The sequence below is a fragment of the Choloepus didactylus genome, chromosome 10, assembly GCF_015220235.1.
Source record: "Choloepus didactylus isolate mChoDid1 chromosome 10, mChoDid1.pri, whole genome shotgun sequence".
In the NCBI taxonomy this organism is placed as follows: Eukaryota; Metazoa; Chordata; class Mammalia; order Pilosa; family Megalonychidae; genus Choloepus; species Choloepus didactylus.
Window position 1 is genome coordinate 46,096,014 of NC_051316.1, and position 13,090 is coordinate 46,109,103.

At 37.6% G+C, this 13,090-nt stretch overlaps 1 protein-coding gene across 2 annotated transcripts in view; it reads right to left on the minus strand.

Annotated features, from left to right (window-relative positions):
• Nucleotides 1–6,756: 6,756 nt before the first annotated feature.
• MAMDC2 (MAM domain containing 2) overlaps nucleotides 6,757–13,090 on the minus strand; it is a 182,672-nt gene continuing 176,338 nt past the window's right edge. Inside the window, exons 12-14 of one of the 2 annotated variants that reach the window (XM_037797852.1) lie at nucleotides 12,809–13,068; nucleotides 7,882–7,966; nucleotides 6,757–7,742 (exon numbers count right to left, since the gene is read on the minus strand). In XM_037797852.1, the coding sequence (XP_037653780.1) occupies nucleotides 7,678–7,742; nucleotides 7,882–7,966; nucleotides 12,809–13,068 (410 nt within the window). In that variant the 3' untranslated portion in view covers nucleotides 6,757–7,677. Of the gene's footprint in view, nucleotides 7,743–7,881; nucleotides 7,967–12,808; nucleotides 13,069–13,090 lie in introns of those variants that run through there. The other variant, XM_037797854.1, reaches the window with a different exon arrangement.

Sequence of the window (13,090 nt, forward strand, 5' to 3'; positions counted from 1 at the left end):
TCCAGATAGGCTAACAATGTAAAATATGGTGGGGCCTTTGGGCCATGTGAAATCAGTTAGATCTCCAAAGGGGCTGGAGACTAAATGTCAGACACATGGGCAGTAAACTATGTCTATGTATTCGAACCCCAATGAAAATACTGGATACTGAGGCTCAGCTTAACTTCCCTGGTTGGCAATACTCCATGCATATTGTCACACAGGGTTTTCTGGGAGGAGTTAAGCTGTCCATGACTCCACTGGGAGAGGACAACTGGAAGCTCCGTGTTTGCAACCCCCCTGGATTCAGCCCCCAACATCTCTTCCCTTGGCTGATTTTAATCTATTTCCTTTCGTTTTAATAAACCATAACTGTGAGTATAACACCTTTCAGTGTATTCTGTGAGTCCTTCTGGTGAATTATTGAAACTGAGAGTCATCTTGGGGAACTTTGAACTATGCAGTTGGCATCAGAAGTGAGGACAATCTTGTTTTGCACCACCACTATAGGCTCTTAGGTTAGGGGTTTTCTTTTGTCCAGGTTAAGGGTGATACTGTCTTTTGGTTTTAATTTGCTAGTCTACTTCCTTGAGAGATTGCATAGATTAATTTGTTCCCTATTAGATGCTTGTTTATTATTTTATTAATAAATGCTCTTTATAAATCCTTCCCTCTTACTTTCTGTTTTAGTTTTCTAGGCTGCTTTAGCAAATACCATGAAGTGGGTAGGGTTAAAAACGGGAATTTATTCATTCACAGTTTGACGCCGAGAAAAAGGCCAAATCAAGGCGTCATCAAGATTATGCTTTCTTCCCGAAGACTGTGGTATTCTGGGGCTGGCTGCCTGTGATCCTTGCTTCCTCTGCCACATGGCAAAGCACAAGGCAGCATCTTCTGGTCTCTCCTTTCTCTTCTGGGTTCTGTTGATGTAGTTTCTTGCTTCCTGTAGCTTTCTCTTTCTCATGTCTGAATTCATTCCGTTTATAAAGGACATGGGCAATAGGATTTAAGACCCATCCTGATTGGGCTAGGCCACACATACCTTAACTAAAGTAACCTCATCAAAAGGTCCTACTTACAATGGGTTCACACCTACAGGAATGGATTAGATTTAAGAACATGTTTTTCTGGGGTTCGTAGAGCTTCAAACCACCACACTTTCTTTAGATTTTCTCTGTTGTTTTTCTAACTTCTTGAGCTGGATGATTGGCTCAATAATTTCCTGTCTCTTTTTCTGCTTTAAATTAATTATTAATGATTACAAAATTTCCATTATGTATCAATTTAGCTATAGCCCATGAATTTTGACATATGGTAATTTTTATAAACATATATGATTTCTTCCTTGTTTACTTAAAAATGCCATTATTTTCTCCTCACTCGTGAATGATAGAATTCTCAGTTGACATTCTTTTCTCTCAATGTTTTAAAGACATTATTCCAATCTTTTCTCTTCCGTCAGTATTGATAATTTTGATATTGCTTCATTTTCATTCCTTTGTAGGATGATGTTTGCTTCATTCTATCTTAAAATCTTCTCTTGGCCTTTGATATTCCATGATTTCATAATGATGTGTCTAGATATGGATTTATTTTTACTTATATTGCTCAGAATTAGTTGGAATTACTGATTTTGAGCATTTTTATTTATACCAATTTTGAAACAGTCGCAATATTCTCCCTTTGAATATTGCCTCTCCTCCATTCTTTCTTTCTAGAACCCTTATTTTAATACATTGGATCCTCTCATTCTCATCCTCATATCTCTTAACTGCTCCTTCATATTTTCCATATCATTATTTCTTTTTACTACATTCTGGTTTATTGCCTTATGTAACAGTTTACCAATTCTCTTCCTTTAGAGATGTGTACTTACTGTTGCCTTTTCCCCTGAATTTTTTATTGTATTTACCATATAATTCATGTATGGAAGTTCTATTTTGTCCTTTTTAAATTTTGCCTGCTTAGTTTTTCATAGAGTATTGACTATTTTTTTATGTTTTCAGTGCTTTCTTTTATGTTTTCATCATTTTTAAAATACTGATTTTAAAGTATCTATCAGAAAATTCCATTCTAAGAAGTCTTAGATATCTACTTCTGCTATTTCTTGACCACTGACTTTGCTCCTAGTGGATTATTTCACTAAATGCTTTGTAATGTTAGATTGTGAGTCCTTCATCAGTACAATTTTATATGTGGGAGTCCTGTGCAGCCTGATTTGAGTGCATGGCTCGCTAAAGAAGTTTTGTATTTGTTTCTACCAAGTGCCCCAAGGATATAACTGACCAGGGACGTATTTTCATGTTAAATTTTTAGCTAGTGGAGTCCCAGACCTTGTGGGCTGGGTAATTTTGTGCTCCAAAGTGTGCAAAATAGTTATGGATTCTCAAGGAAGAATTCCTGCACTGGTTCAGCAGTCCATGTGGAGAAAGGTAAGCATCCTTGCCTCCTGTGCTGGAAGGAAGATTTTTTTTTCTGGTCTACCCTTTTATTGAACATATAGCTCTTCAAGAGTCTTAGCCTTATTGGGGGGTTGGTCCCAGTTCCATTTTCCTCAACTTTGGCAGGCTTCCTTTTGGATGCCGTCATGAATGTAACAACTTAAAACACACACACACACACACATACACCCAGTTTAACAAGACTGGCTGGCCTTCAGGGGAGCTATCGTGTCAGCCTATGTTACATCTCTTTTCAGTTCTGTCTGTCTTTGGGGAATGTGGGGTGGGGGAGGGAGCTGGGCATTTTCCTTTCTTTCTTACAAGTTTAGTTATTCATTTACAATAAAGGTTGTTATATTTATCCACCTTGCCATTCCTTGAAGAGTACCTTCATGCTCTCAAGCCTGTATTTTTTGCCATGTTTTACATTTTAATTTTTTTGAATATGCAATACGTTTATATGGTTTACAAATCAAAATGTTATAAATAGGTATGCATTGTGAAGTCTTACTCACACACCTCTCCCCATCTGCCCCATTTCCCCCCTCACCCCTTCTTCCCATATTTTTTAATAGTTTCCCTGAGACTTTTGATTTGGGTTTGAATTTACTGTGTCTTTCACTAGATGCAAATATCCACTGTGTGGCCTGGTGGTTTATGAAATGTTAGAGGATGGGAATTCCTGAGGAGAGTAAAATCCTAATAACATAAAATAGGCCAATGAAATTTTGAGGGACCAAAGAGAACTTTTATATGCTTTGTGATTTTTGGAAACCATGTGCATGTTTGTACTAAACTAAATGCTTTTATTGATCATTTGTTTATTTAATCCAGTAATATTAGTTTAGTATGCTAGGCAGTGAGGGTACAAAACTGATTATGTGACCATTCTTGAGGAGATGGACATATAAACAAGAAGTTAGCACTCAGCATGATAAAATTTACTGCAGGTATGGATATGGAGAAGGAAAGCAGTAGAGTAGAACCACTAATCATGGCTAGAGTGAGAAGAGAAAGGCAGAAGGCATGGCCCAAGTATGGTTAAAATGTGTCTTACACTGCTAGTAGTAAAGAAAAATAAGACGATAAAACAACAAGGTTATATGGTGGCTTCATCCTCAAGATGGCACTATAAACTAACAATTCCTTTGTAGAGAAGAATACATAAAAATAACTGGGATTTATAAAATATATGTGTGTATATATATATATATATATATATATATATATATATATATAGGCCTAAATGGTTTTTGTGTATCAGACCCTGTTCTAGATGCTTGTATATTTTATGCTTATTTAATCTTTTTAACTTATAAAGTAAGGACTAGTATTTGCCCCATTTACAGGACGAAGAAAAGCAGTCAGAGAGGGTGTAAGTGACTTGCCCTCAACACATAGCTTGTAAGTGATCATGTCAAGCCAGGATTTAAACTGAAGCAGCCTGAATCCAGAAACCACACACTCAATCAATACGCAGTACCTCTTTGTAGCGATCCACATGTTGAAAATACAGCAACATTAAAATTGTCATAAAAACTCATTTATTTTCCAGTTCAGGTTAAGTTATATGGGAAAACATGTCACCTGCATGGGTGTGAGAAGTCAAGGAGTGAGGTCTCAGCCCTCAGAGAGTGACAGAAACATCAGGGCACTTGGACTACTGCGTTCACAGGTCTCGGTGGTTTCTGCCTCAGGGCTGGTTCTTACTCCTTTCTCCAGACTGCAGCCAGGAGGCCACCTCTGCCATTCCAGGCTGGATGGCCCTTCTTTGCCCTCCTGCAGCACGCTGGGCGACCTCCCCTTGCTTAGCACTCTGAATTGGTTGTCTGGTTTACAGCGTGGTTTCCTTGACGAATCTGTGAGCCTCTTTGTAAGCTCCATGCCTGGTATAATGCCTGAGTGTAAATTTCTCAAGAAATCTTTGCTGAACCTTTTCTTCTTCCATATTAAATCAGGCCTCACATCAGAGCCATGATTCTGTCAGTATCCTTTTGTTCACTCCCTTCTATACATTAACAATCTCCACCCCAGACAGCACACTATAGGAGAGGAGGCAATCTGTGTGAGAAAGCAGTTTCTGCTTTGGAGCATTTGGGTGTTGAAGTGCTGCTGAGAATTGCAATAAATGCAAACACTGAGCTTAAATTGTCAAGCAGTACCTAATTAGCTAGTGTGTCTTTTCCTAAGACATTTCCTCGGCCTGAGAAAACTTCCATCCAGGTGAAAAATAGTTAAAATGAATGCCAAGGGCAACCTGGAAAGGGCAAAGAAGAATCAAAAAGGCAAATCCTGCAAAAGGAGCATAAATGAGGGAGGGAGAGTTAATCTGCTCACCTTCTACCTGCCCTCTTCTCTTGTATGAGTTTTAGTTGCTGTTGTTGTTGTTTTGGTTGTTTCTTAGCAACAATGAGGAATCATTTCTTCCTCCTTTAGCCCCCCACCCCCACCTTCCTTCTTCACTAAAGAAACGCTTCCCCACGCAAGTGTCCGAAGTAGTATTCCTGGTTTGTCAACTTTCCAGGCAATTTTTGGTAGTCAATACATCCTCTTGAGAGGGGGAAACTTGGAACCTCTAACTGCAGTTAAAATCTGTATGGGAGATGGAGTTGATAGGAGGGCTGGCAGGTGTCCGAGGTAGTTGTGTAGAGATTAAGGGCCCAGTTTTGGGAGTGAAACAGACCCAGGTTTAAACCCAGGCTCTGCACTAGCTGCTGACCTTGAACAGATTTAGTTTGTCTATTTATAAAATGGAATTATTACTGGGATCTACTTCATGAGTTGTTGTCAGGATTAAATAAGGGAATTCATGGAATTCATATAAAGCTTTTTGAACAATGTCTGGAAATAGCAAGCATTCAATAAACATTAGCTATGGTTATCACTATGGATTTATGTCTATCAAAGAAGCTGGTGAATGACTTCATTCATTCACCATATATCATAACCCCTTACTCTGTGTACACTACATACTGTGTTAGGTACTGGTGATACAATTTTCATTCCTTTATTCACCAAATATAACTGTAGCTAAGGACTGGAATAATGCTTGGAGGAAATCATAATGCCTAGTATACTGTTGAATTGGTCAACATCTTGAAATCTTCCTTCCCAAAGTTTCAACTCTATTTAGGGATTTTTCCCCCATGGGTATTTAATCATCATGAATAGAAAGAATTTGATTTACAAAATTTTGTTTTACTATGCAATTTTGATTTGTTGTCTCCATAAACCTCAGGATACTTATTTTCTATAGTTGGATGGTTTTTTCCCCCTAAGTTATGCAGCTGTTTAGAGAACTGTAATGCTCTTTGAAGATTAATACATTAGTTAGGGTTCTCTAGGGAAACAGAATCAACGAGAGATAGCTATAAATATAAGATTTATAAAAGTGTCTCACGCAACTGTGGGGATGCACAAGTCCAAATTCCGTAGGGCAGGCAGCAAACTGGCAACTGCAATGAAGATGTTTGATGAACTCCTCAGGCAGCGAACCAGCAACTTTGACAAATGTGTTCAATGAACTCCTCAGGAAATGAACTGGCAACTTCAACAAACTCCTCAAGAAACGCTTTACTGGGCAGCCGAAGAAGTGAAGGTCCTCTATCTGTCTCGCTTAAAAGTCTTCAACCGGATTAAATCCAGCTGACTGCATTTTCTCATTGGGGAAGACACGCCCTTTGTTGACGTCATCAGTCATAGCTTCAGTCAATTGACTGATGATTTAACAAACCAGCCTTCTTGCTTGATCAGATACTTGAGTACCATCACCTGACACATGAATCTAACCATCACAATTAATTTATGGGTTTTTGACACTCTTGCTTGGGAAAACCTCCCATTTCCATAAACACAATAAATTTGACCACACAAAGCAGTTAAGAGGCATGGGCTTTGGGATCAGAGAGACCTGACTCTAAGCTCCCCACTTAACAAATGTGGAATCTGGAAAAAATTTTTGCTCCTTTAACCATCAATTTCCTTATCTGTAAAAAAGGATAATAATACCTCCATCTTAGAGGATGTTGTGAGGATTAAATTCATTCATTCATTCATTCATTCATTCAAGTATTTATTCGTTGAGCATCTACTACATAACAGACATTCTTCTGGGTACTAAGAATTCAGAAGTGAATAAGACAGACAAGAATCTTTGTCTCATCCTAAAGAGATAAGGAACAATTTAATTGTGGCAGCGAAGAGATTCAAATTAGAATCTGCAGTTACGTAGTGAAGATTTTCTGATAAAGAAAGATAATGTAGAATTAGTTGATTGCTAGTAAAAAGATTTTCAAATTATCTTTTATTAGGTAATTCTGTAATTTCTTAACAGCTATTTTGGTATGCAAAAATGTATATATAATTTTCTAACATGTAAATAGAAAGCAGTAGTTTAGTATATCTGTTTGAATTCATATTCAAAATGTAACCAAAACATTTATTATAAAAATCAGTAAAATCATTTAACATGTTTATAAAAATTGTTGGATGTGTGCGCATAAACATTTTCAAGCTTGCTTTACAAAAAAAGTGCAATTTCTATCTATGCGCTCATAGTGACTCTCAAAAGTAGTTCAAAGAGAAAAGAAGTGGATAGCATTGCCTTGTAATGCAGCATTAATTAATACCGACTTGCCCTGTGACATTCACTAAAGATCCTTTGTTATCACACAGTAAAAATACTAAAAATTAATATTCCATTTTTGTGGAAAAAAAATCCCAAAAAACAACATATAACCAACCTGTAAGACTATTTTCTCAGACTACTTGTTACCATGAAAAACTGCATTCAATCTGCAGATATTATTGACAGCTCACATTATTTACTTTACAAATATTTAAAACCCTTGAAATTCAAAAGGAAACCCACAAGAACTATTCTCCTCCCAATACATTCACTGAATGCAGATTTAAGTGAGCACATTTCATTTTGATTGTGCCTTTTATCTGTGTGCTTTAAAGTGACTACAATAGAGCACATTTGTATTTTTAACCGATACTAACATTAAGATGAATGATCTGTGCAAAACCAGCAGCCTGTACTTCTAGTAACAGTTGTCATATGCAAAAAGAAAAAAAAAAAAAAGCCCTGAGTCAGTATTTTTTGCAAAAGTAATGAAGAAGGGTGCTCTGAAGTCATTCCATAACTTATGAAATGGTTAAGACTGTCCAGTATTCATTTGTTTTGTTTTCATTTTGATTGAAGAGAGGTATGTACAACTTTTGTTTACTGAGTTAATCCAATTCAGATCATGTCTTAATACTCAATTTCATTTAAGTCCTCAGAATATCCTGATGATTGTTGAGTTATAACTTCCATTTCTGTTAGGAAAGACAAAGAGACAATAGTTTTCTCTATTTTTATTACAGAAATATACCTAATTTGTTTTCTTGCAGTTTGAGACTGTTTTGAAAAATCCATTTTCAACCAAGCTTATATAATTAGAAAAAATATTGTTACCTTCACAGGGTCCTGCCTGAAATTTAATATCATCGATGGCAATATCACTTCTTATTGACACTCCCCGAACAGCTTCGAAAATGATCTGAAAAATAATTACGTTTGAATTTAGAGATATATTCATCCTGATAAAACAATGACTATTAGGGGTAGATCTAGGCTTTGAGGGATGGGAAGCTTAGATTGTTCTTGGGACTCCCCTTATGCAAAAGAATTCAAAATTACAAACTCAGATTTAGGTACAAAAGTGAATATTAATTTGGAATTAAAAAAATAAATTTATTATAACAAATTATTGGAGCCTTGGAGATTCAGGTCCTTTTCTTCTGAGATCTTTTTAGGCTATTTCCCAGAAAGTTGTACCAAGAAATGCTTCTTGGAGGCAACCAGATTTCCTCTCCCACTAGGACACTCTACTCCCGTCACCTCCCAGCACTCTTAGGACCTTGAAAGCAAGGGGCCCAGAAGCTTAAGTTTCCTAAGGCTCCAGAAGAATCGCCTCTGATACTGATACCAGGTGGAAGAATTTAATGTGATTGATCATACCCATGTATGAATAGGAAAGCATAATAATTAGATTTACCAAACATTGATCCATACATCACGTTAAATACCATAACATCAAAGACTTTAAGTCCTGGGAAAAGAGGGAATCAGTTTAGTGAGTTCAGGTTCTGAGAAGAAAATAACTGATCAAATATTCAGGTTCTAAAAAATAGATTTCTGTGCCAACTCTAAGGCCGCCAAAACAATGGTTAGTGAACCACTGAATACTTTAGGAAGGCCTGTGGTAATGAAAATTGTCCAAATGAAACATTAGCCCTGCTCATTTTACATGCAAATGACTCCCCCATTGGACTAGCTGATAATTTTAATTAAATCAAAGAATATAAATTGGATAATTAGTAAGTATATGAAACTACCTTGAAATTAATGACTCAAAGAAGCTCCAGTGGCAGATAAGGCAAAATACAAAAATTCTAAGACTACAACCCTAAACAAGAATCCAAATATATGGCAGAAAGAGGAGAAACTGTTCTAACTTGCCTAGATAGGAAGACGATGAATAAAATTATGTGTTTTGGCTTTCTAGACAACAATAAAATCTTTTGACCTTCAAATCTATAATAGAAAATGTAATAGATAAATTATCTGATGGGATTATATTCTGAATAGTCTGTGGTAGAGCTACGCACTTGATTTCATATGACTTTCTCCTCTGAATTCTCTTAATACTTTGGTGATAACCATTTTATAGCACTATGATTTCTCCTTTATGTCATAGAGACATGGTAGCATCCCTTCTCCTGCTACATTTGCCATAGGATTCATCTGTTTACACCAAATGTATGCTGTAGTAGCTGCTGAACAATTTTTATTTGCAGAATAAATACAATAAATGTAGGATTAAATAATATATGTCCTTGGTTTTCAATTCAGGAGAGAACTCACAGGGGTGTTGCAGGATATTTTAAAATTTCAAGGGAAATGGTGATACTCAACATCTAGCAGATACCTTGTGAACCATTAGCTCGAGGTCATTCAAAGTTTCAACATTAAATTGTCCTACATTCCTTTTGATGACATCATATCTTTATAAACCTGGGTTTTTTGGTAGTTGTTGTATAAAAAGCAACATGTTAAAATCAGTGTGAGACATGAAACGAGAGTGGGAGTGTCCAATCTGATTCCAAGGTTTGAGAAGCTGGGTAGTGCCCAACAGGTACACACATCCTCTTAATAAACAATTCAAGCTATTTAAGAATTTTAAAAATATGATGTTTTCGTTCAATTTAAGTGTATTTTTTTTTTTTTTTCCAAATGGCTTCCAAGTTTTTAGGACAAAAATATTTATTAGGTTGTTTAGATATAATACTTAACAAATGGAACAATTAGGTATTTCTTTTGGTTTAGGGACACCAAGAAAAAATTCTGGAGAATAAGGATACCATGAACTGAAAGTTTGGAGACCTGGATCTATAAAGGTCCTAGGAAAGTACCCAGCACATAGTAATTCCTGATAAATGTCACACGCTATTGTTAACAGTATGAATGATATAAACATTCCACTTTCTTTCAGAAGCATCAAAGTATTAGAAACCAAGGAGAAAGCAGAGGAAGAAAGATAAGCAGGGAATCCACAATTAATAGAATGATTTTGTGTTTTTAATCAAGTGTGTTAGGGTGTGCTTGGCACTTTAATCAATTCCTCTGGAAGGAGCATGCTTAAAATTGTGCCACCTGATGCATTTCCCCTACTGGATAATCTGTTGATTGTGATGACTTCAGGTGACCATCCTTAAGCTCAGTCTCAAACAGAAACAGTACTACAGCACTCTAAAACCACCCCACCCCCACCCAATGATGAGGTACACGTTGGCTATCTCCATTCTCTTCCCTGAACTCCAGTCTCACATCCTACAGTGTACCTGACTACCCCTTGGATAGATAATGCACATCAAAACAGAATGTCCAAAGAACATACCTGTTAATTTCCCTGTAGTAATACCTGTTAATTTCCCTGCTGCACACACTGCCCTCACCCCTCCAGATCTGCTCCACTTGAAATCTTCCTGATCTCAGTAAATGGCAACTCCATTCTACCAGTTAGCAGGTCAAAAAATCTTTGTGGAGTCATCGTGACTCCTCTCTTTCACACTCCACTTTACAAAACGAAGTCCTCTTGGCTTGATTTGAAATACATACACAAGATGATGAGTTCTTCTCACCTCTTACTGCATAGTCCAAGCTATTCCTCCTTTTTCCAGGGACTATTACAGTAGCCTCTAGGGGCTCCTTACCCCTTTCCACAGAGCAGCTGGAGTGATCTTTTAAAAATAGAAGTCAGATCATATTACCTTCAAACCATCTAAAGGCTTCTCATTGCTTTCAAAATAAATTTCAAACTACCATGCCTTACAAAGCCCTTCATAATTACTCCCTGATACTTCTTTGACCCAATCAGCTTTATTCATTTTGCTTCATAGCACTTATTAACACCTGACATTACAGATTTTTGTATGTATTTTTGACTGACTTCTCCTATCTGTCCCTCACTAGAAGGTAAACTCCAAAAGAGTAGGAACTTTGTTATATTCATTGCAGTACCCCCAGCACTAGAATAGAAAGGGTTCAATAAATATTTATTAAATGAGTTATTCTGGCCTCATACTATAGGAGCTCAGCCTGGATGCCTGAAGTAATTATTGAGATTCCCACATTTGCCATGGTGAGACACATTAGAGACCAGGGAGATTTTGTAAGGAATCTGTTTTTAGACACAATGATAATACCTCTTTATATTTTGGTATTTTAAAGTTTGCAAAACCCTTTCACATACCTAATCTCATTTGATCCTCTCTCTAACCCCAGTAATGTCAGCAGGACAGAAATTATTACCCTCTTTTGCAAACATATAAATATTCTCAGAGAGGATGAGATTTCTCCAAGATCATTCAGTGCTTGTGACCATCCCCACCCTGCTCCAGGGGAATGAGGATATTTTGGCACTTCTCAAGTAGAAGGCAGTGTAGAATACTGGTTTAGGGATATATCCTTTGGAAGCAGGCAGATCTGGGTTTGAATTCTCACTCTCCTATTTACTAGATGGAAATTTACTTTCCCCATCTGTAAAATGGAGCTATAAGATCAATCAAATCAATTGAAAAAATTAATGCACAGCTCTTAGCACTGTAACTGCTTAGCATGTAGAGGATGGCCAACCTATGTGTATTCAAGTGTGTCTGTGTTTTACTAGAATACTAGGATGTTCTGGAGCAACTAGTTCAGCCCAGTCTCCCTGCAGTTATTTGGGATTCCTGAGGGAATCTCTAAGTCCAGAGAACAACTCTTGACAGATTCACATTTGTTCCAGTCTAAGTCAAAAGGGAAGGTCTGGAATCTTCCTCCTAGATTGTAAGATTAAAATCTCCAGGGCCATTCTGCACTTCAAGATGTTACCTCAGATGCATCATACCCCTGTACCCAAAACAAACATTTCAAACAACCAGCCACCCAGCAAGTCCAGACTACACAAGGCACTGGGCCTCCCCCGGGGCTTAGATGCTGAGAAGTCCTCTGTTCCCCCAACCAAACCCAATTCTTAGAGCATCACTTGGGAGTTTTAAAGCAGCGAGGTATTCCCAGGTCCCACTGCCAATGATGCAGATTCAACTGGCCTAAGACAGAGATTCTTCATCTTTAGTGTGGACCAGAATTACCTTGAGGACTTTTTAAATACATTGCTGGGCCCATTCTCCAGACTTTCTTTTTCTGTAGTTCTGAGTTAAGGCCCAAAAATCAGAATTTTGGGTGAATTTGTATTTCAGGTGAATTTGTATTTCTGGTGGTGCTGCTGCTGCTCTGTGAGCCATGCTTTGAGCACTACTTGAATTGGATAGAATTATGTGTGTCCTAACAGCTCACAAAATTAATCCATCATCTCTGAATGGTGATCAATTATACTAGTTAGCTCCTGAGTGACCCGCTTTCTTTTTGAAAACAGATATTAAATCACTATCAAAATCACTCTGTGGCTTATCAGTTATTATTATTTTTTTATTTTTTATTTTTATTTTTTTACCACATTTCTAGACAGTTTTATCCACATTGAGATAACAGGCTCTTCCCAGATAACAGCACATCTCCCCTCTGCCATTCGTTCATTAACAATGCAGCACCATAGATGGCCCTGCAACCTGGCCACAGGTGTGTCTGCAGTGCCTTTCCTTTTAGGTCCATATTTTTTCTCCTTCCCCAATTTCATTAATATACGGATGAGATATGTTTACTCTTCAACGAATCCTGCATTTAGTCCATGACCCCAGAAAAAGTACAAAATATTCTCTTCGGGAGAAAGAAAAAGAAAGAGCATGAGAAGATTAGAGGAGCGTTTCCATCCCTTGGTTTTCCCCTGGCTTTGGCTCACCTGGTGTTGCCTGTCACAGCTGTATTCGATCAGTGCCCGGAGCCAGGAGATGCTCTGCTCACCCCTTCTTCTCCACAGGAGCTGCTCTCCACTCAGGTCTTCCTTTTTCAAATAAACACTCAACAGGCCAGTCCCTGCTCCATACATATGGTAGAAAAAGGTCAAGCAGTGTTTCCCGGTGACCCCTCGCAGAGGCCAGGACAGGAGGTGTGCTTTTTGTCCATACACCATGTTGGAGGCCTCAATGTACATGTAGTAGCCTTGAGAGGAATGCAAAAGTAG